Below are 23,432 nucleotides of genomic sequence, written 5' to 3'. Positions count from 1 at the left end.
GAGCTCTCCAGCTCTCACCCCCTCCACCACAGGGACGGTCCCGGAGAAGGGAGAGCTGTCCCAGCACAGCTCCCCCAGCCTTAACTACAGCCACAAGCATCAACAATCATGTCAGGAATGTCAGTCTTGACAATATTGCTGTCGCGATCGAAGTAGAGGATGGAGAGCGGCCGGCGCCGCGTGGGCACGCAGCAGGAATGCCCCGAGGCCTGGATGTTGTTGGCTTTGACCAGGTTGAAGACGGCTGTGTGGAAGGACGAGGCCATGCCAGGGCTGCCTGCCACGTGCAGAGGGCACTGGCCCACGCAGTAATTTATTTGGTAGCCCTCGGGCTTGATGATCCAGTCGTTCCAACCGATGTCACGGAAGTCCACGTAGTAATCCTTGCGGCAGCACAGGTTGGAGTTCTGGCTGCAGCGGAGGCTGCGCTTGGCCACGCGGTGTTCGGGCTCCTTCACCTTCACCTTGGCCACCAGGAAAGGCTGATGGGACCGGCTGGCGTTGACCTGAGCCGTGACATCCCTGCTGTCCCCGCCGCTCTCCAGTTCCAGGCGCAGGCTCCGGCTCTGCCCGCTCAGGAAGCTCTGCGGGGCCGGCAGGAGGGGGAAGGAGCGCCAGCCGCTGCCCACCGTGCTCAGCCGCCTCTCCGCCAGCAGCGTGCGGTTGTCCCCGGCCGCGGCGGCGTTTTCACCGGCCAGGAAGATCCTCAGGGTGAGGCTGGCCCGGGGCGCTCGCAGGTAGAGCCAGAGCTGCGCCTGCAGGATGCGAATGTCCTGGTCCTGCGCCTGGCTGAACTGGAACTGCAGCCCCAAACTGGAGGGGGATGTGAGATCTGAGGGGAGAAAGGGATGAGGAGATGAGGGCTGAGGGATGCTCCCCGCCCATACAGAGAGTCCAGCTCCCTCCGTCCTCCACAATTCCCTGGGAATGCAGCCTCGGGAATGAGGGGCTGCCCCACGCTGCCTGGCAGGAGTGCACAAGAGGAGCCTGCTCTTACCTGGCCCTGGAAAATGTTCCCAGCCTCCCAAGCTAACCCTGCAGCTCCCAGCTCCAACTATCCAGGAGCTCCAGGCACCCTGGGGACCCTCGCGTTTTGGGGGGACCCTCGTGTTTTGGGGGGACAGGGGACCGGCATCACAACCCCTCGGGTGCAGGGTCCCAACAGGCAGGAGCAGGGAGGGTCCACCCCCCCCTCCCGGCACCGCGATGTCACCGATGCAGATGCGGTGACCCCCGAGTGGCTCCGGGTCCCCGCACCCCGCGGGGCTCCCCGTCCCTGGGGGTCCCCAGGGCGCAGGACACGGACCCCTCGCCGTCGGGGACGGCGTGGTCGCCCACGGGGGTCTCGCACCCACCTGTCTCGGCGAAACTGATGATCTCGTAGCCCTGCTCCTCTTCCTCCTCTCCGGTAACACCGGCGCTCCGCTGGGCGCCTCCCGCCTGCAGCCGCCGCAGGGCGCGGGCCACGGCGGCGCGGGGCACGGCGTGGGCGAGCCGCGGGCGATCGCGGAGCCGGAGCTTTTCCAGCAGCTGCTTCTTGGCCACCTCCTCCAGCAGCCGCCGCTCGGAGCCCGCCGGGCACGACGGGCAGCGCGGCTCGGCGGCCGCGCACAGAACCACGGCCAGCAGCAGCCACGGGCCGCGCACCGCCATCCGCGCCCACCGGCCGGGACGGGACACCGGGAGCGGCACGGACGGGGCGGGACCGGCACCGGCACCGAGGGACCGGCACGGACAGGACCGGAGCGGCGCGACGGGAGCGCGTCGGTGGCACGGGAGCTGCACCGGGAGCGGTGCGGCAGGGTGGGAGCGGCACCGGGAGCGGAGCCGATGGCACGGGAGCGGCACCGGGAGCGGCGCCCAAGGGAGGGGAGCGGCACCGGGAGCGGTGCGGCGGGGCGGGAGCGGTACCGGGAGCGGTGCGGCGGGGCGGGAGCGGCACCGGGAGCGGTGCGGCGGGGCGGGAGCGGTACCGGGAGCGGAGCCGATGGCACGGGAGCGGCACCGGGAGCGCGTCGGTGGCACGGGAGCGGCACCGGGAGCGGTGCGGCGGGGCGGGAGCGGCACCGGGAGCGGTGCGGCAGGGTGGGAGCGGTACCGGGAGCGGTGCGGCGGGGCCTGCTTTGGGCACCTGCGGCCGGGGGCGGTCCCGCCGCCCCCCCGCCCCCCGCCATTGGCCGCTGCCCGGCCCGTCCCGTCGGGGATTACCGGGATTAGCACCCCACCCCCGCCTCCCCGCGGGGGGGTCGGCGAGCAGCCCCCCATCCTCCGCCGATCCCGGTCCCCGCCATCCATGGCGGGGGTGCGAGAGGAGTCCCACGGGGGGCCGAGCACCGGTGCCAGCTGTGCCCGCGTGGGTTGGACACGAGTGAGGGGTGAGGGGTCTCACGGGGGGAGGTTCATAGGGGTGTGCACAAACACCGGAATGTGCAGAGCTGTGTGGGCAACGGGCTCTGCCTGCCCCTAACCCTAACCCTAACCCTGGCATCTGCCCTGGGGAGGAGAAACCCCAGCCAGCCCCCCAGTACGGGCAGTGGGATCGTCCAAAACCTTCAGGGAGGGAGGGCTGGGGCAAATCCCTGCTAGTGGAGGGGCCCCAGCACCCGGAGGGATCCCAGCTCAGCTGCCCATCAGATCCCACAGACCCGCCCCCAGGCTGGGCACTGTCCTCCCGGGCACCCTCGAGCCATTGTGGCAGTGACAGCCCCGTTGGGTGCTGACAGAGGACCCAGGGGTGATCAAGGGGCTCCTGGGCTGACCCCGCAGCTCCTGGGGACTGTCACATCTCTGGGCTTTTGTCACTCCCAGCAGGTGATGGGTTTGGGGGTCTGAGCCCACCCCTTGGACCGCCTGCTCCATGCTCAGCCCGAGGCAGAGCTGGGAAGGGCTGGTGAGCTCACAGTGTCCCCTCCTCCTCACACAATAAAAAGGGATTCGTGTGTCCTGAGGATTTCAGGAGGTGACAGCCAGCGTCACATCAACCTGAAGATGTTTCATGGACTCTTTGGAGCGGGATGTGCAGGCTGAGGCAGGGCAGGAACCTCAGGATAGGGATGCAAAGTGCCGCAGTGTTGGAGGATTGGCAGAGCCCAGCTGGAGCAGGGAAACCAGGGAACTTGACGCCCTGCCAGGCTGGTGCTCTGGCATGTCCTGTGCCCACCGCGCCGTGCACCGACTCCAAGGTCTTGACCACACGGAGCCCCTGGCCCTGGCCAAGCCAGAGGTGCCATGTAAACAGAGTCTGGGAAAAAGCACCCACCGGAGGTGATGCAACCACGGAGCAAGGGGCAAAGGGCTCAGCTGGCTGGGCCCGCTGGCAGCTCCCAGAATAGCCCAGGAATGTCAACAGAGAGGAATGAGTGGGCACAGGCCTGGGAGCACGGATCCCACAGGGCCTGGGAGCCCTGGCTGCAGGCAGGAGCGGGATGGAGCAGGGTTGTTGTCCCCTGAGATTCTCCTCGGGGTTGCTGTTTCCCGAGGTAATCAGGATTTTCGTCTTCTCTTTGCCCTAAGTGTTTCACACCAGAGCCAGAGACGACAAGCTGAGTCCCCAGTCCGTGTTATCAAGGTTTATTCTTAATTATCTCTCAGTTCTTTCCCAGCTTTGCAAGGCGTCCCCAGCAGAGTGGACACACGGGACAGATCAGAGAGCCCCACACCTTATGTACCCCTGACCCAACCACCATCCAAAATGAACTTTTTATTTACAAAATCTTACCAATACCTACTACCCATGCTAACAGGTCATTTCTACTCTAAACCAATCTCTAAAATCCAACTCAGCACAAGATGGGGGACGAGAGCAAGAACAAGGAGCACAGGGGCCACTCCCCAATTCCTCCATCTTGTCTCTTCAACCCCATACACTAAAAATCCTAAATTCTACATTTACACTGTATAATAAAGTAGCTACTACTTATTTTAAATTCTGTCAGCTTGTGATTCTTCACACACTGTGGGCATTCACTGCCATGGCAGGGATCAGAGGCAGTGCCCTCCTGGGCTCTGTGTGAGGCTGCCTGAGCCCCTTGGACAGACCCCAGACCCCCTGTCCGGTCTCCAAACCCTCCAGGGCGGCCACAGGAATGTTCTAGACTCCAGCAAGGATGGAGCAGGATGGAGGAGGTGGCACTTCCAGGCACACGTGCTCCCAGGAAAGGATGCTCCCAGATGGAGAGCGACTCCTTAAACCACCTGGAGTGACAGGATCAGGGCTGATGGCTTCCCACTGACAGAGGACAGAGTTAGGTGGGATATGGGGAAGCAATTCCTCACTGGGAGGTTGGGGAGGCACCGGCACAGGTTGCTCAGAGAAGTCCCATGCCTGAAGTGGGGGCTTCAAACCCCATTACTGAAGTGTTTGAGGCCACATTGGACAGGGTTTGGAGCAGCCTGGGATGGTGAAAGGTGTCTTTGCCCATGGAACTTGATGAGCTTTAAGGTCCCTTCCACCCCAAACCATCCCAGATTTTGTGATGCACTTACAAATGTTCAGGCCCCCTCCCAAATATTTGGATTCCTGCCCCATTTTGGACTCACTCCTTGTGCCCCACAGGCTCCTTGCCCTGCTGTGCCGTATTCCCCCATCCCTGCCAGATCCCAGAGCCACGCTCGGGGCTGTGGCACAGCAGCAAACAGCAGATAAAGAGTAGAAAAATGAATGAGGCACCCTCCAAAACCCACACACTCCATTCCAGGCCGTGAGCAGGGCGTCCCTAAAAGGATTAACCCTGTTAAACCTGCCCGGACCCCTCTGCATGAGGCAGCATCCAATGAACCCCAAATCCACCTCCAGCTTGGCAAGAGCATCCGACCCCCAGCCCCTCACACCGCGTGCCCCCGGGCACGCTCCGGCCCCCGGATCTAGGGCAGGGGTCAGCGCGGAGCTCTTGCACCCGTTGCATAATTGTGTTGTTGATTAAGCGGTTCCCAGAAAGCAAAGCCCAGGGACTGACCTGACCAAAATACCCCCCAAGGTCCCCCTGCGCCAGCTCCTGGTGCAACGCGGCTCCGGGGCCTCTGACCCCGTGGCCGTTGGGGCGAATGTGGCACCTGGTGACCTGACCTGGAGGTGACAACGGGCTGGGCTGAGCTGGGAGCCCCCAAAGAGCTCGTGCTGAGCATGGAATCATGGAATCATGGAGTAGTGGAATCGTGGAATCATGAAAAATGGAATTTTGGGATCACGGAATCATGGAATCATGGAGTAGTGGAATCGTGGAATCATGAAAAAATGGAATTTTGGGATCATGGAATCATGGAATCATGGAATCATGGAATCATGGAAACATGGAGTCATGGAATCATGGAATCATGGAATCATGGATTCGTGGAATCATGGAATCATGGAATCATGGAATCATGGAAACATGGAATCATGGAATCATGGAATCATGGAAACATGGAGTCATGGAATCATGGAATCATGGAATCATGGATTCGTGGAATCATGGAATCATGGAATCATGGAATCATGGAAACATGGAATCATGGAATCATGAAAAAATGGAATTTTGGAATCATGGAATCATGGAGTCATGGAATCATGGAATCATGGAATCGTGGAATCATGGAATCGTGGAATCATGGAATCGTGGAATCGTGGAATCATGGAATCATGGAATCATGAAAAAATGGAATTTTGGAATCATGAAAAAATGGAATTTTGGAATCATGGAATCATGGAATCATGGAATCATGGAATCATGGAATCGTGGAATCATGGAATCGTGGAATCATGGAATCGTGGAATCGTGGAATCATGGAATCATGGAATCATGAAAAATGGAATTTTGGAATCACGGAATCACGGAATCATGGAATCATGGAATCATGGAGTCATGGAATCATGGAATCATGGAATCATGGAAACATGGAATCATGGAATCATGAAAAAATGGAATTTTGGAATCATGGAATCATGGAGTCATGGAATCATGGAATCATGGAATCATGGAATCATGGAATCATGGAATCGTGGAATCATGGAATCATGCAATCATCCAAGTTGGAAAAGCCTGGCTCATTGGGCCCAACCATTAACCCAGCACAGCCAAGGCCACCACTAAACTGTGTCCCCAGCTGTCACATCCACACGTTTTTGAACACTTCCAGAGGTGGTGACTCCACCATACCCTGGGCAACACATTCCAGGGCTTGGACACCCTTTCCATGACGAAATTTTCCTTCATCTCCAACCTAAACCTCTCTGGACAGAACTTGAAGCTGTTTCCTCTTGCCCTGTTGCCCGTTCCTTGGGAGGAAAGCAGCTGTCACCACAGTGGTGGCACTGGCTGGGAACGGGCCATGAGACTGGGAATTAAACATTAACTCTTTTCAAGGCGAGGGAAGGGACTGTCAGAAATTCCCAGCCCTCCTGGGAGCTGGACCTGCCCAGGGGGCACTTGGCACAGTGTGCTTGGACCTTTGCTTCAGGGGCTGTTGATTCTGGCAAAGGATCCTTCCAGCACATCTGTCCCCTCCCGGAGTGGAGACCAAGGGGACATCACGTCTGTCCCTGTCGGTGCCACATCTGGATTGATTCCTTGGATGCTGTGTCCCCGTGGCATTGCTGTGCTGGGGGCTGCAGGGTAGGCTCCCCACTGGCCTTACTGGTCCCAACAGGACAAACTCCCAGCACTTGGCCTGAGCCATCCCTTCCAAAACCCCCTGAGAGGTCAGGTCTCAGGGTTGCTGTTCCCAGAGGTAATCAGGTTTTCAGTCTTCTCTTTGCCCTGAGTGTTTCACACCAGAGCCAGAGACGACAAGCTGAGTCCCCAGTCCGTGTTTCCAAGGTTGTTTATTCTTCATTATCTCAGTTCTTTCTCAGCTCTGCAGGGCATCCCCAGCAGAGCAGGACTGGGTGGATCAGAGAGCCCCACACCTTATGTACCCCTGACCCAACCACCATCCAAAATGAACTTTTTATTTCCAAAATTGTACCAATGCCTACTACCTATGCTAACAGGTCATTTCTACTCTAAACCAATCTCTAAAATCCAACTCAGCCAAAGATGGGGGACGAGAGCAAGAACAAGGAGCACAGGGGCCACTCCCCAATTCCTCCATCTTGCCTCTTCAACCCCATCTACTAAAAATCCTAGACTCTACATTTACACTCTGTGATTAACTAAATACTGCTTATTTTGAATTCTCCCAGCTTGTGATTCTTCACACACTGTGGGCATTCACTGCCATGGCAGGGATCAGAGGCAGTGTCCTCCTGGGCTCTGTGTGAGGCTGCCTGAGCCCCTTGGACAGACCCCAGACCCCCTGTCCGGTCTCCAAACCCTCCAGGGTGGCCAGAGGGATGTCCTGGACTCCGAAGTCAGGGGACACCAGCAGAGCACAGTGTCATGGCAGGGAGGAAGGAGCCCTGGCTCCAGGGATCATCACCCTTCCCTGGCTGCACCTTCCTCCCCCTGCATGGGAAGCGCCACTTTGGAATTCCTGAACCTTGGCCATGCCGTGCTGTGGGTGAGGAAGGGGCTTTAGGCCACATCCAGGTGCCTTTTTCCTCACCTCAGAGTCTCAGGGTTGTTCTCGTTGATCTGAGGGGTCTGTAGGGCCACAGGACCAGCCAGCGGCTCTCCTGCCCCTTCCCTGCTCCCTGCATGCCCATCCCAGGAAGCTTGGCACTGGCTCCAGGGAAGCTGTTTGTTCAATAAATATAGACAGTGAAATGAGGCGTTGGAAAAAGAAGGGAGAAAACAAACACCAAACCCTCTTTGGGTTTGCGCAAGTGGCCTTGGAGCCCAGACAGGATCGATCCCCGAGCCTTCCTCCCTTCCTGAGCGGCAGGAAGGCACCTGGACACTGGGATTTGGGGACATGGGGGTCCCTGCTCCACCAGGGCTGGGGGAGATGTGTGCAATGCGGGCTCTGTCACATGCCCGAGGCTTTTCCATCCCTTCTCCAGGTGTCACAGGTCCTGCAGGACAGCACATCCCTGTCCCAGCCAGAGCTGCTCATCCTGGAGCAGGCAGAGGGTCTGGAGCACCTCCTCACTCCTCTGACCCTTCTCCTCCACCTGGATCAGTTCTGTCCCAGTCTCTGGGCTCGGTTGTCAGCCCAGGTGGATCCCAGGAGTGAGGTCACCTGGCTGGGGACATGGAGGCCACCATTCCCTTGGGGCTTTGTCCTGGAGTGGGCAGTGGATGCAAAGCTGGAGCAAGGAGAGGGTCTGAGGTCACCTCCTCACTCTTCTGTCTCTTTCCCCCACCTGGATCAGTGGGGGATCATTGTTTTCAAGCCAATAATGATAATTTTAAAAAGTATATCTATAGATATTGTTAGACTTTTGTTTCTTCCTTCAATGGATTCTTGTGTCTTTCCAGGTACAGAGGTTTTTAAACAACCCATAACTGAATCAACTGAAAAAGTCTGTGTGTACAGGCGTGGGTGACTGTCCATGCTAAGAATGTCTTGGACCTCCTAAGAGGGGCATTCTCAAATTATTTTCAAGAGTCAATGTTTTTCAGGTGTCTGGGACAAATCACTGATTCTCTCAGCCCCTCAGGGAGAAAGTACCTCTTTACAAAGAGCTCACAAGGAAGGAGAAGGGCATTTTGGAGAAGCAGTGCTGTGACTCTTCTTGTTAATCTTTATGTTTGTGTTCTGTCCCAGCCTCTGGGGTCGGTTGTCCACCCTTGCAGGTGGATCCCAGCAGTGAGGTCACCCAGGTGGGGTCCCCCATTCCCTTGGGGCTTTGTGGGAGCACCTCCTGCAGGGTGTGTGAGTGTGGCCAAGCGCTGTCACCTGCTCCTGGCTCTTCTCTTCTTCATTCTCCACATGGGACAATGTGCATCCTGCCCTGGCTGCAGCCAGAGCTGCTCCAGGCTCATCATCCTGGAGCGGGCAGTGGATGCAAAGCTGGAGCAGGGAGAGGGTCTGAGAGCACCTCCTCACTCTTCTGACCCTTTCCCCCACCTGGATCAGTTCTGTCCTGGCCTCTGTGGTTGGCTGTCAGCACTTGCAGGGTGGACCCTAAAGCTGGAGTCACCCCAGGTGCCACCCCAGGACCCCATCCCAAATGTCCCACCCCATGACCCCATCCCAAATCCCACCCCAGGACCTCGTCCCAAATGTCCCACCCCAGGACCTCGTCCCAAATATCCCACCCCAGGACCTCGTCCCAAATGTCCCACCCCAGGACCCCCTCCCAAATGTCCCACCCCAGGACCTCGTCCCAAATGTCCCACCCCAGGACCTCGTCCCAAATATCCCACCCCAGGACACCATCCCAAATGTCCCACCCCAGGACCTCGTCCCAAATGTCCCACCCCAGGACCTCGTCCCAAATATCCCACCCCACGACCCTGTCCCAAATCCCACCCCAGGACCCTGTCCCAAATCCCACCCCAGCACCTCCTCCCCTCTTTTCCAGTCCTCGCACACGGGGGACGTGTGGGGAGCGGTGGAGAAACCCGAGCCCGTGGTTACGTAAGGGGCAGACGTGTCGGAGCCGCCCTTTGCCCCTCGCTCTCACGGCCCTGGCATGTCCCACTTTGCTGTCACCAGGCTGGCGAGGGGCAGCGCGCCAGGGATGAGCCAAAGGGATGCTCTGCAGTGGGTGGGGGAATCCTGAGGCTGCCCCAAAACCCGTCAAAAAAATCCTCTTCAAAATCCCCAAAATCCCCAAAATCCCAAAATCCTCTTCAAAAAGCAGAGGAGTTTCTCAGTCCTGTCCTGATTTAGGACAGGGATGGCCAAATCCAGGTGGTTTTGGTGGAATGGGGAATTTGGCCCAAGGGAGGAATGGTGCCTTTCCCGGTGGGAGTTCCAGACCCTCTGTGTCCGGGGGGTTCCCATGCTATGCCCTGGATCTGTCTGGGCTGGATTAGGGGTTCTGCATCCCCCTGGGAAAGGCAGCTGAGATTTTTTGGGAGCAGTGTGGATGTGCCCAGCTGTTGGGAAAGATGAAGTAGAAAGACCTTGCAAATATGGTGGTTTAGATTCTGGGAGTCTGAGTTCAACAAGCGAGATAGAAATGAAAGCATGCTTTGAGATTTAGGGTGTAGGGTACAGAGCCATCAGCTTGTGAACAACGACCTGCTAAGCTGAGGGCCAGATCGTTTGATTAAACAATCCCCTTCTGCTTGCCTTGGGTGGTGGGACAATTGGCTGTATGTGTTGTTAACTTGTATTAGATTGGTTGGTCCAACTCATACTCTTCAACTTGGAAAGATATTTAATGTACGGGATTCGGGCTCTGCTCTCTGGGCTCTGTTGGCTGTTCCTGCTCTCCTGGCCTGCTTTAGCTGTGCCCAGCAGATACAAGCAAGGCCCTCACAATAAACCACCTGCTACCCCTGCAACTTTGCTTATAGAGATATTTTGTCGCCGACTCTACCGTCACAGAGACACTCCTTCACCCAGCCCCACTGCCCGGGTTTTCAGTGGCAGAACGGGGCTGTCCCGTGCCATCCCAGGGCTGCCCGTGCCAGGAGTGCAGGTGCTGGTGGATGACAGGGCACACACGTGTGCACACCACGGCTGGGAGTCTTTATTGAACACCAGCTAGCTGGGATGCTTGGAGAGGGAGACATTCCTCCCACTGGGATTGATTTCCCTCTCCTCTCCCTCATCAGGGACCATGGGGTGACCCCACTCCCCTCATGAGTGGGGCCATGGGGTGACCCCTGCCCTCCGTTCCCAGCAGCCCCAGTAGCCCAGGGTGGCCACTGGTGGCTCCTGTGCTGATGTAGCCGCCCCCAGGGCCACACCAGGACCTTGGGCTGGGATGGCAGCAGGACCACCCTGCTCTGGGCTCTGCAGCACCAGCAGGAGAAGGCTCTGGAGTCCATCAGGAGCCGGCCTGAGGAGCTGTGAGAGGCATCCACGGGCAGATCCCGAGGGGGAAAGAGCCCTGTGGGAGGTGAGAGAGGACAGGACTCGCACATTCAGCATCACCCTTGATGGAAAAACCCCTCTGCAGAGCTCCTGCCTCCTCCTCCCAGGACCCAGGAAGAGGCAGCCCCGTCCCGCCCCATCCCGCCCTCCCTCCCGCCCCGGCACCGCTCAGGTGCACCCGCAGGAGTCCACGATCATGTCGGGGATGTCTGTCTTGACGATGTTGCTGTCACGATCGTAGTAGAGCAGCGAGAGGGGCCGGCGCTGGGTGGGGACGCAGCAGGAGCCCACGGCCGCCGCCGCGCTGGCCACCTTGACGCGGTTGAGGACGGCGGTGTGGAAGGAGGCGGCGAGGCCGGGCACACCGGCCACGTGCAGCGGGCACAGCCCCGTGCAGAAATTCATGTGGTACCCATCGGGCTGGATGATCCAGTCCTCCCAACCGATCTCCTTGAAGTCCACGAAGAATTCCTGCCGGCAGCACATCGGCGAGCCCGCGCCGCAATCGACGCCGCGGCGATGGACGCGGTGATATTTCCTGGCCTGGGTTTGGGCCACCACAAATGGCCAGTGGGAATCGCTGTGGTTGGATGGAAGAGGGGACTCCCAGCCCTCCGGCACCTCCAGTTCCACCGTGAGCCGCGGGGTCTCTTGTCCGGAGAGGCTCCGGAGAGCTGCTCCGACGTCCAGCGTGGTCCAGCCGGATCTCTGCACCTCCAGCCGTGTCTCGCTGGCCACCGTCGTGTTTGGCCTTGCCGGGTCCGGCTGCAGGAGCCTGACGGTGACGGGCTGTGCCCCGAGCCCGGGGGCTGCCCAGAACAGGTAGAGGGTGGCCTGCAGGATCTCAGTGCTCCCGGCCACCTCCTGGGAGAAGCGGAAATGCAGGCGGACGCTGTGGGGAGTGGAGGATCCTGTGCACAGAACCAAGAGCAGAGTCAGGAGTGAAATGAAGAGGGGACTTGTCCCACTCCTTGCTGTGGGCAGTGACACCTTCCACTATCCCAGGTTGCTCCAAGCCTCGTCCTTGGACACTTCCAGGAATGGGGCAACTTCTCTGGCCCACCCTTACAGGGAAGAATTTTTTCCCCAAATCCCATCTAAATCTCCTTTTTTCCAATGTGAAGCCATTCCCCCTTGTCCTGGCACTCCAGGCCCTTGTTCAAAGTCCCTCTCCAGCTCTCTTGGAGCCCATGCAGATACTGGAAGGGGCTCTGAGGTCTTACTGGAACCTTCCCTTCTTCCTTGGCTGCAGAGCTGCTGCTCCTGCTGGCCAGGAAAGGGCTGAGAGGGCCACGAGAGCACTCAGGGCTCCTGGCACAGCTCTGCCCATGAGGGCACAACGCCCTCCCCGTGCTCCAAGCCTGGGTTCACCCCCCTGCTCGATTCCACAGAGCCAGGAGAGAACTCCCCGTTGTCCCAGTGTTGTTCCCGGAGGGCTTTGAGGACACGGTGCCTGCGAGGGGAGCAGAGCCCCCCACCTCACCACGAGGGATTTGGTCTGGGAAAGTGAAGGTGCAGGATGCTCTGGGGAATGGGGTGGCGGGCCTGTGTCTCTCCAAGGAAAGTTATCTGTGAGAAGCGGGATAATCTTTTTCCAGTGGCGCTTTTCAGGAGCCCTGGGTGTGTTTTTCTCCTCCCAGGAGCAGCAGATTCTGGAGTGAAATGAGGCACTCACTGCTTTGGGTGGGATGTGGAGGCACAGTGGGCTGGGGGGCTCCATCCACACTCTATGGGCTGACAGGAAATCAAAGCTAAAAATCCAACTTTGGAAAACGTGGCCGTGTGACCCCTTCACCTCCAGCACAAGGGGGAGGCTTCAGCCGAAGTGGGCCACAGGTGACAGGATAGAGGAGCACACAGGTGACAGGACAGAGCAGGACACCTGCACTCCGAGCCACCCTCCCTCCCCTGTGCGTGATACCCTCGGGATACGCTTGGGGGGTCCGGGAGCCTCTCCCACCTTCCAGCAGCAGCGTTCCCTCCATCTCGGAGCCCATGTAGATACTGGAAGGGGCTCTGAGGTCTTACTGGAACCTTCCCTTCTTCCTTGGCTGCAGAGCTGCTGCTCCTGCTGGCCAGGAAAGGGCTGACGGGGCCACGAGAGCACCACTGCCGCGCACCTCCCACGTCCTTTCCCTCCCTCCCCTCCTTTCCCTCCCTCCCCTCCTTTCCCTCCATCCCCCCCAGCCGCAGGACACGCACCTGCCTCAGCAAAGCTCAGGATCTCGTATTCCTGCCGCCCCATCCCGGGCCGGGCTGGGACGCGGCCGTCCCGGAGCACCCCCGGGAAGGCGGATCCCGCTCTCATCCTGCGCAGCGCGGTCAGCAGAGCCCCCCGGGACGGCGGCTGCGGGACCCCGGGCCTGGCTGGCAAGCGGAGCTTGGCCAGGATGCTCTGCTTGGCCAACGCCAGGAGCGCGTCCCGCTGCGCCCCGGGGCTCAGCGCGGCCACCCCGCACGCCGGGCACCACCCGGGCACCACCGAGCCCTTGGCCACCCGCAGGAGGCTCAGGAGCAGGAGAGCGGCTGTCATTGTCATCTCCGGGGGCGAGAGGTGACAGCGTGGGGGCTCCAGCAGCGTCCGAGAAGCCGGAGGGAACGAGGCAGCGGCAGCGCCGGGGCCAGGGAGCGGAGCAGGGTGGCAGAACTGGAGTGAGCGGGAGCACGGAGCGAGGATGGGCTCGTTCTCCTGACGTGGCCACAAATATTGGCTGATCCCGGGCGAGATAAACGCCCCTGCGCTCCCCCGGAGCCGCACGGCCCGGGCAGGTTAAGGTGGAGCCGGGCCGATGGTGCTGCTGCTCGGGGGGCGCAGAGCGGGGACATCGAGGCCACCCCGGTGCCACCCCGGTCCCACCGTGCACGGGCAGAGGCGTGGTGGGGGCTCCCGGGGACATGGGGGGTACCCCGGTGCGGGGTGGGGACCACGGAGGTGGGGGATCCCCGGGGAATGTGGGATCCCCGAGGATGGGGGGGTCTCTGGAGGTCGGGGATTCTCAGAGAAGGGGGATTCTGGGGGGTCGAGGGGATGTTGGAGGTGGGCGATGCCTGGAGGTGGGAGATCAGGACCAGTGAGGGATCCGCGGGGGATGGGGGATCCTCAGAAAAAGGGAATCTCAGGTGGATGGAGATTCCTGGTGGGATGAGGGACCCTTGGGGATAGGGAATGTATGAGGGATAAGAGATCCCCGGGAATGAGAGATCTGCAGAGATGTGGGATTCCCAGGGATGGAGAATCCCTGGGGAATTTCGGAATCCCGGGGAGATGTGAGACCCCTGGGGAATTTGGGATCCTCGGGGATGGAAGATTCTGGGGAATGTGGGATCCCTGGGGAATTTGGGATCCTCAGGGGGTTGTGGGACCCCCGGAGAGATGCGGGATCCCAGGGGATGTGGGACCCTCGGGGAGATGTGGGGCCCTCGGGGACATGTGAGGCCCCTGGGGAATTCGGGATCCTCCGGGATGGAGGATCCAGGGGGATGTGGGATCCCTGGGGAATTTGGGATCCCTGGGGATGGAGGATCCAAGGGGATGTGGGATCCCTGGGGGATTTGGGATCCTCAGGGAGTTGTGGGACCCTCGGGAAGATGTGGGACCCCTGGGGAATTTGGGATCCCTGAGGATGGAGGATGCCAGGGGATGTGGGATCCCTGGGGAATTTGGGATCCCTAGGAATGGAGGATCCCAGGGAATGTAGGACCCCTGGGAGATTTGGGATCCCCGGGGATGGAGGATCCAGGGGGATGTGGGATCCCTGGGGGATTTGGGATCCTCAGGGGGATGTGGGACCTCCGGAGAGACACGGGATCGCTGGTGATGTGGGACCCTCGGGGAGATGTGAGGCCCCTGGGGAATTCGGGATCCTCCGGGATGGAGGATCCAGGGGGATGTGGGATCCCTGGGGAATTTGGGATCCCTGGGGATGGAGGATCCAAGGGGATGTGGGATCCCTGGGGGATTTGGGATCCTCAGGGGGTTGTGGGACCACCGGAGAGATGCGGGATTGCTGGTGATGTGGGACCCTCGGGGGGATGTGAGACCCCTGGGGAATTTGGGATCCTCGGGGATGGAGGATCCCGGGGAATGGAGGACCCCTGGGGGATTTAGGATCCTCAGGGGGTTGTGGGACCCTCGGGGAGATGTGGGATCCCTGGGGAATTTAGGATCTCAGCTGACGGAGTATCCCGGGGGTTGCGCGACCCCCGAGTGGGCACAGCCAGAGCCCCGCGCTCAGGGGGGCGGAGTCACGGGATGGGCGTGGCCTTTCTATAACCACGCCCGCAGCCACGCCCCTTTGCCCAAAGGCTCCCTCCGCCCCGCCAGGGGGCGCCCACGCCCCTCCCGCCTTCCCCTGCGCGTAGCGTCCTCCGGTTACCACAGCAACGCGTGCGCGCGGGGGCGCCGGATGATGACGCAGCGCGCACGGCGCCGTGACGCAGCGCGCACGCCGCGGGGGAGGGGCCGCCTCCTCTTTCCCTTTTTTTTTTTTCCCGTTTTTTCCCCGTTTTTCCCCGTTCCGGCCGCCCTCCCCTCCCCCCCCCGTCCTGCCCCTCCCGCCGCCCCGCCCGGGCGGCCTGCGCTGGCCCAGGCCCGGCCCGGCCCGGGGTGGCGGCGGCGGCCCCGCGGCGCAGGGCCCGGCCCGGCGCGGCCCGGTAAGTGCGGCGAGGGCGGCGGGCAGGGCTGGGGGGAACGGGGCGATCGCGGAGCACCGGGCACGGCAACGCCGCGGGGACCCTCCCGTGCTTCTCCCGCTCCTTCCCCCGCGGGGGCGGCGCGGGCGGGGGGCGCTCCCGGTTCTGGTTCCCGGCCCGGGGCTGCCCCTCTCGGGGGTCGGTGCCGGGCTCGCTCCTTGCGGTTCCCGGGGCTGCTCCTCTCGGGAAGCGCTCGGTGCGGGCCCCGGCGGTGCCCCTGTCGGGATCGGGCTCCAGCGCTGCCCCTGTCGGGATCGGGCCCCGGCGCTGCCCATCCCGGGGGTCTCTCGGTTCTGCCCCTCCCGGGGGTCTCTCGGTTCTGCCCCTCCCGGGGGTCTCTCGGTTCTGCCCCTCCCGGGGGTCTCTCGGTTCTGCCCCTCTCGGGGGTCGCCCGGTGCTGCCCCTCTCGGGGGTCCCTCCCGGGGGTCTCTCGGCGCTGCCCCTCCCGGGGGTCTCGGTTCTGCCCCTCCCGGGGGTCTCTCGGCTCTGCCCCTCTCGGGGGTCTCTCAGCTCTGCCCCTCCCGGGGGTCTCGGTTCTGCCCCTCCCGGGGGTCTCTCAGCTCTGCCCCTCCCGGGGGTCGCTCCGTGCGGCTCCCGGCGGGGTCCCCGGGCCTTGCGGTCTCACGGAGCCGCTGCCCCGGGAGCGGAGCACGTGGAGCTCCCGCACCGGGGGCACGGGCGATCCCCGGGCTGGGCTCGCAGGGAGCGGAGGAGGCCGAGAGGAGCCCGGGGCGCTTCAGGGGAGGGGAAGCGCCGGGCGATGTTCGGGTGTCCTCACAGACAGCGAGTTTGCTTTGAAATGCTTTTCCTGGATGTGATTCCCAACCCTGGGATCTCCCAACAGGTGGGAAAGGGCAGGTTTGGAGGGGTCCAGAGGGTCTGTGCTGATGGGATACATGGAAAAGTGATTTTGTTGGGGTTTTTTTGGCGTTTCCACCATGGAACTTTAAAGATTTTGGTTTTGGTATCTGTAAGAATTTGGACTGAGGGTCAGAACTGCTTCTGTCCCCTGGCAGGAGGTGTCATAGGCGAGCTGATGTTAATTAAAGTGTTAATTAAAGCATCCTCAGCTCTGTTTGAAATGTGCTGGTAGAAGTTTATGCAGCTGAGCCTCTGATGGGTTTGGGAAGGAACATCACCAGAATCCTCGTTGCTCATTCCTGAACACTTTGCCTCTTGAAAAATTTCACATTCCTGGCTTCCAGTTTGGTGTCCTGGCTCAAACCTGACGTGGGCTCCACCTCCCTCCCCTCATCCAAGATCTCCCTGTGGTGGTTCCTAATCCTGGGAGCTGCTTTGCCTCTGCCTAATCCCACTGACCTGTTGCTTAGGCATCCTCTTAACGCCGTGGATCAGCTCAGGGACACACGAGCTTTTCCATGAGCTCCGTTCCTGGAGTACTTTTGTGATTCTGCAGTGTTTTCAAAAAAGGTGTTGGGCAGAACAAGGTGGATCCCGGGTCCAGAGTGGGAATTCCACACAGCTCTAATCCCTGGGAAAGTGTGGGGTAAGGAGCTGGGATTCTGCTGATTCCTGGAGTGGGGAGTGCTCGGTCTCACAGGAATTGTTTGCTCCTGGCTGGAAGAGGGCTTGGAAGGAATTCCAGATCCCTGGAAGTGTCCAAGGCCAGCTTGGGCAGACCTTGGAGCTGGTGGAAGGTGAGGTGGAACTCGCTGAGCTTTAAAGTCCCTTCCAACCCCAACCATTCCAGAATTCCCTGATTAGAGGGGCCTGCTGAACTGACCTGAATGGGAATAAAACTGCTTTGCTGGATGAATTCCCGAGGGAGAGGCAGCCCCTGGGAGCAGTGGAGAATATCCACGGCCAGTCCCTCCTTCCAGCTGTTCCACAGGACCCCTGTGCTGCCTGTGACACCGGATTCCCCGGTGGAATCGAGTTCCCCTTTTAGCAGTGCTGCCATTTGTGTTGCTAAATTTAAGTTCATGGCAGTGCTGCTATTCCAAACCCCTGGTTTGGGGGGGGAAGGTGCCTAAATCGCCCCTTTGAGGTGCCTAAATCGCCCTTTGGAGGTGCCCAAACCTCTGCTCCCAGCCCTCTCTGCACCTCTGCAGTTCACTCCACTTTGTTATCTCGTTTAATATTAAATTAGAGCCAGATCGGCGTTCATTTGAATAAATTAATTGGTTTTTAATTGTTTTCAAGGAGGAGGGGGCTGTCACCACAGAGGGATCTGTGTCCAAATTTCAGAGCAGCTTCGGGGGCTCTTCTCCCACCTCTGTCACTCCAGTGCTGCAGGTTTGGGTCACTCAGTGAGTTATTTCCTAATAATTTTAGGGCAGGAGGTGCAGCCAGAGGCAGGGAACACATCTTGGCACCTTGAAGGCTTTTCAAAGGGCTTTATTTTTTACTAAAGAGAAACTTAATAACCTGATCTTGCCAATATTTGGTGCTTCCCTCTGCATTCCTGTGCCAAGGAGCTTTCCTTGCCTTAAATTCTTCCCAAATATCCATTTGTGGCTGGATCCAAAGCCTCCAGCAGAGGTTGAAACCTGTGTTAAAATGCTTTAATGGCTGTTGAGGTGATCCTGAGCCTCTCACAGGGGCAGAACTCACAGCAGATTCATTGCCCAAGGGAATAAACAGCAGGGAGGTGTTGGTGTCTGTATTTGTGGCAGTCCTGGCAGGGAAGGGGGATGTTGGGAGGAAACAAAAGTGTTGGATTCAACTCCTACCTCGATCAGAATCCTTTTTTTAAAGATGGATTTTGGAAATCACTGTTGGTGTTTGGTTTGGTCAGAGACCTTGAGGTGCTGGGGAAGGACAGCAAAGCCTGGGAAGGGCTGGAGCAGCAGGAGGAGGGTCTGGAGAACTTCTGAGGGGCTCAGCCTGGAGAAAAGGAGGCTCAGGAGGGACCTGGGGACCTTCAGCCTGTCCACAAGTCCCGGACAGGACAGGGCAGCCAGGTGGGGCCTGGCTCTGCTCCCTGGGGACAAGGACAGGACAAGGGGAAATGGCCTCGAGCTCTGCCAGGGGAGGTCCAGGATGGACATCAGGAGGGATTTTTCCATGGAAAAGGTGGCCAGGCTTTGGAACTCCCCTGGAGAAAAGGAGGCTCAGGGAGGAATTTTCACCCCACAACTCCCTGATGGGAGAGCAGAGCCGGGTGGGGTCAGACTCTGCTCCCAGGGAAGAGCAGGATGAGAAGGAACAGCCTCAGGCTGTGCCAGGGGAGGTCCAGGATGGACATCAGGAGGGATTTGTTCATGGAAAGAGAGGCCAAGCATTGTCAGGTTGTCAAGCACCACCAGCTCTGCCACTTGTTGCACAGAATGGTGGAATCACCCATGCTGGAAAAGCCCTGCAGGACCCTGAGTGCCACCTTCAGTCCTTGCTTGGACACCTTCAGGGATGGGGACTCCAAACCTCCCTGGGCAGCCCCTTCCAATACCTGACCACCCTTTCCATGGAAAAACCCCTCCTGATGTCCATCCTGGACCTCCCCTGGCACAGCTTGAGGCTGTTTCTTCTCATCCTGGGAGCAGAGCCAGACCCCACCTGGCTCTGCTCTCCCCTCAGGGAGTTGTGGGGTGAAAATTCCGCCCTGAGCCTCCTTTTCTCCAGGCAATTTCAAAGCCTGGCCACCTTCTCCATGGGGAAATCCCCCCTGATGTCCATCCTGAGCCTCCCCTGGCAGAGCTTGAGGCCGTTTCCCCTTGTCCTGTCCTTGTCCCCTGGGAGCAGAGCCAGGCCCCACCTGGCTGCCCTGTCCTGTCAGGGACTTGTGGGCAGGCAGAAGGTCCCTCCTGAGCCTCCTTTTCTCCACGGGAGGTTTGTGTTGGACATCAGGAGGGGTTTTTCCATGGAAAGGGTGGCCAGGGGGGCTGCCCAGGGAGGTTTGGAGTCCCCATCCCTGCAGGTGTCCTACCAAGGACTGAAGGTGGCACTCGGGGTCCTGCAGGGCTTTTCCAGCATGGGTGATTCCACCATTCTGTGCAACAAGTGGCAGAGCTGATGGTGCTTGACAACCTGACAATGCTTGGCCTCTCTTTCCATGAACAAATCGCTCCTGATGTCCATCCTGGACCTCCCCTGGCACAGCTTGAGGCTGTTCCTTCTCATCCTGCTCTTCCCTGGGAGCAGAGCCTGACCCCACCCGGCCCTGCTCTCCCGTCAGGGAGTTGTGGGGTGAAAATTCCCCCCTGAGCCTCCTTTTCTCCAGGCAGCTCCAAGCTCTGACCACTTTTTATGTAGAAAATTCCTCCTGATGTCCATCCTGAGCCTCTCCTGAGGAATTTGGGGCGTTTCTCTCATCCTGCTGTTCCTTAGGAACAGATTTTGACCCCATCCAGCTCCACTCTCCTGTCAGGGAGTCCTGGAGTGAAAATTCCCCTCTGAGCCTCCTTTTCTCCAGGCAGTTTCAAAGCCTGGCCACCTTTTCCATGGGGAAATTCCTCCTGATGTCCATCCTGAGCCTCTCCTGAGGAATTTGGGGCTGTTCCTCCTCATCCTGCTGTTCCCTGGGAGCAGAGCCCGAGCTCGGCCGGCTCCGCTCTCCCGTCAGGGAGTTGTGGGGTGCAAAGGTCCCTCCTGAGCCCCCTTTTCTCCAGGCTGAGCCCCTTCCCAGCTCCTCAGGGTTCTCCAGACCCTTCTCCTGCTGCTCCAGCCCTTCCCCAGCTCCTCAGGGTTCTCCAGACCCTTCTCCTGCTGCTCCAGACCCTTCCCAGCTCCTCAGGGTTCTCCAGACCCTTCCCCAGCTCCTCAGGGTTCTCCAGACCCTTCTCCTGCTGCTCCAGCCCCTCCATGGCTCTGTGGCCCCTCAGTGTCCCAGAACTGGACCCAGCACTGGAGGGGCCTCAGCAGTGGCAGCACAGGGGGACAATCCCTGTCCCCACGGCTGGCACAGCCCAGGTGCCACCCTGGGCACACCCCCAGAGCCTTTCCCAGTTTTCCAACCCCTCTTCCCCCAACCTTGAGCATTCCATGATGTTGTTGTGACCCAAATTCAGGACCCAACATTTGGCCTTGTTCAACTCAAGGACTTGAGTGAGTTTCCCTCCCCTCCAACCCTGCTTCATCTTCTTTCCTTTCACCTTCCCTTGAACCCCACGAGCTGGGTGCCATCCCTGCCGTGCCAGCCAGGGCTGTGGGCACACCTGGGGCATCCCTGGTGCCCAGCAGCACCGGGATTCCCTGGAATTGTGGATCCAGGGGTTCCTGGGAAGGGCAGTTCCATGCCAGGCTGGGAGCACGAGCTGTCTGTGTGCCGCAGGCTGAGTCACCGCTGCTTCCCAGAGAATTTCGGGGATGATTGAGTGTGGGCAGGCCCAGCCCACTCTGACAGCAGCTCCTTTAAGGTTTTTTTAACCAAGTTTTTAAATTTTTGCTCTTGCTTTGACAGCTTTTTTTTTTTTTTTTCTGGGAGGAATTCATTTCTCCTGAGCTGAGTTTAGACACAAAATTCACTTTGTTTGGGAGGGTGTTATCCTGGAACTGACCTCTCTTGGGGAGGCTTCAGGCAGGAAATTCCGTGAGGAAATGGGGTTTTGTGCTGCCTGCTTCCCTGTCTTCAAAGGACCAGGAGATCTGAGCCCAATCCTGTTGGGATTTCACCCTGGAAAAAGTGGGGAGCATGGAAAAGGAAATTCCAGAGTGTGGGGAATGCTGAGGTGTTTGTGTCCTGCTTTTGTGACTGGCTTGGTTTAAATATGTCATATGACATATTTAAATAAACCATATTTTTATGGTTTTAAATATGGTTTTATGCTTTTAAATATGGTTAAATTGGTTTAAATATGGTTAAATTGGTTTAAATATGTCATATGACTGGCTTGTCATTTAAATATGTCTGTATCCCAAATTTTTGGGGTTTTCTTTTCCCTGCTCTCCCCAAAATTGGCTTCAGACAGGGACATGGGATTTATTTGTTCTCCTTGGCACTGCCTGATGGACACACTGAGCGTGTTCAAGGCATGATCCCGACAGCACAGAGTTCCCAGAACACGAAAAAATCCTAAATTCCCACTGGGATGTGACTGGGAGGGTTCAGCAGCTCCCTTTTACCAGGGAATTTTGGAATCTCAGGATATTTTTGTTTGAGGGGGACCTTAAAACTCATCTCATTCCAACCTCCTGTCATCCTTATGGGCATTCCCAGCTTCTGCTCAGCCTGGGGATGGAATTTCTGTGGATTTTGGATTGCAGGAATCTTGTTTTGCCACTAGTGGGAGCGTTGGGAGCTTCTCCTCCATCTCCTCATTGACCAGCAGCTTTTTTTTTGGGACTTTTGGTGTCCTGTCAGACTCTCCTCACAATATCTGCTGCCATGTCTTCCCTGTATTTATTTTCATGTTTATTGGGAAAACTCAAAAATATTTATGGAAGGCCTCAAAGTCCAGAATTATTAGGTTTTTAATTAGCTAACCACGCTACAATTTTATTTTTCCATATGAAATTCACTCTGTATCTTCTTATTAATGACATTTTCCCATCTCATGAGTCCTTGGAAAGCCAGGATCAAGCTCACGAGGAAGCAGGGAAAAATCCGTGTCTTTCTGGAGTTATTTTTGAAGCTGAGAGAGGAGGGGAGAACGCAGCCATCTGGCAAAATATTCCTGCAAAAACCTGGAAAACCCATTTTTTTTCCCTTTAGATCATCCCAGTGGCAAACTGGGATAAAAGGGCTGGACCTTTGACTGAGGCTAATTAATAATTAATAGAGAATGGGGAGTGTTTGGTACAGGTGGAAGGAGCTGGGAATGATCTTCCCACATCCTTTTTCTGTGATTTAATTCCCCTCACAAAAATACAGGTGACACCTACACTCTTCAGAGAGTTGGATATTTTAGGGTAGCACAAAGTTGGGTTGGTTTGGGGGTTTTTTTTTTAGGATGCAGGAAGGGTGATGGAATCCTGAGACAACAATTTTGTTGCCTGACTGGGAGTGTGTTTGTGTGCTGATATTTGAATTTTTTTGCTAGCTTTATTGTATGTTTATGTGTTTTTATACGTTATCTACGTTTAGATATAATTTGGGGTAGAGGTAGTGGGTGATGAATGGAAGTCCCTGAGTTACTGCAGCTGGATTTGGGGTGGAATCACCTCCATCCTTCCTCCTGCTTGGGCCTATTTTTTAGGACTCTGCCTCCTTGCAGGGCTCTGATCCAGGACAGGAATTCTGCTGCTGTGTGAACAATAATTGGGTTAAATTCCCAGTTAAATTCCCGGTTAAATGCTGGGGTCAGGGTGTGGAGCAATCCCAGGCTGGTGCTGCCCCTCTCCTTCCCTCCGTTCCTCCGGGGCGGCGCATGGTCTATTTTTAAATCTTGCTGGGCTCTGTATTGCGGCATTTTCTCTTCCTGAATTATTTATCAGGGATCAGAGCTGAATGGAGCGTGCTACGTTTTCCCTGCTCGCTGCTGCCCACGTGTCTGTCTTGAGCCATTGACAGATTTGGTTCATGTCAAACCACGCCGGGCCCGCCTTGGAGAGAGGTCCAGGGGTCTCAGGGACCCTCTGGATCTGCCGCTGTTCCATGCTGGAACAGACAGGGAGGGAGTGGTTGCCATGATAATGAACCCACAGCCGAGCCAGGTTTAGATGGAAAACCCCTTTTTTTTTAAATAGAAAGTGGAATTAAAATTCTTTGTGCTGACTGGAGAGCGGCTCCAGCTCGGGACGCGTCACCTCCGAGGAAAATGTGGAATCAGAGCAGGGCTTGGGAAGGTTTTTGGTTCTCTGTGTGGTTCTGTGGTGTCTGTTTGAGTGTCCTGGCTGATCCCTGGGATGCCAGCGGGTACCTGGCAGCACCTGACGTTGAGTCACAGCAGGCAGCAGCTCCTCCCTGCAGTCCGTGTGCTCCTCGTGTCCTTGGGAGCTGTCTGGAGCTTGGTTCTACCTGTGCATCCCAGTAATTAATTAATTAAGGGAAT

At 58.2% G+C, this 23,432-nt stretch overlaps 3 protein-coding genes across 3 annotated transcripts in view; 1 reads left to right on the top strand and 2 right to left on the bottom strand.

The window, feature by feature from the left end:
• Positions 1-80: 80 nt before the first annotated feature.
• Positions 81-1,653, bottom strand: LOC134565524 (inhibin beta C chain-like). Its single transcript, XM_063425135.1, has 2 exons — positions 1,356-1,653; positions 81-832 (listed from the first exon to the last, which is right to left on the bottom strand). The coding sequence occupies exons 1-2, from the start codon at positions 1,651-1,653 to the stop codon at positions 81-83; spliced, it is 1,050 nt and encodes a 349-aa protein (XP_063281205.1).
• A 9,366-nt stretch (positions 1,654-11,019) lies between these two features.
• LOC134565514 (inhibin beta C chain-like) lies at positions 11,020-13,677 on the bottom strand. Its single transcript, XM_063425124.1, is given in 5 exon segments — positions 11,020-11,762; positions 13,054-13,396; positions 13,398-13,478; positions 13,481-13,608; positions 13,611-13,677. Coding segments are annotated over 5 exon segments (1,362 nt in total).
• Positions 13,678-15,388: 1,711 nt separating this feature from the next.
• R3HDM2 (R3H domain containing 2) overlaps positions 15,389-23,432 on the top strand; it is a 28,748-nt gene continuing 20,704 nt past the window's right edge. The window contains 1 exon segment of the mRNA XM_063425152.1: positions 15,389-15,504. The gene's annotated coding sequence lies outside the window, so the exon portion shown is untranslated.

The sequence above is a fragment of the Prinia subflava genome, unplaced genomic scaffold (genome assembly GCF_021018805.1).
Source record: "Prinia subflava isolate CZ2003 ecotype Zambia unplaced genomic scaffold, Cam_Psub_1.2 scaffold_53_NEW, whole genome shotgun sequence".
NCBI lineage: Eukaryota > Metazoa > Chordata > Aves > Passeriformes > Cisticolidae > Prinia > Prinia subflava.
Note: the sequence above shows the minus strand (reverse complement) of the source record. Positions and strands in the feature narration are given on the sequence as shown.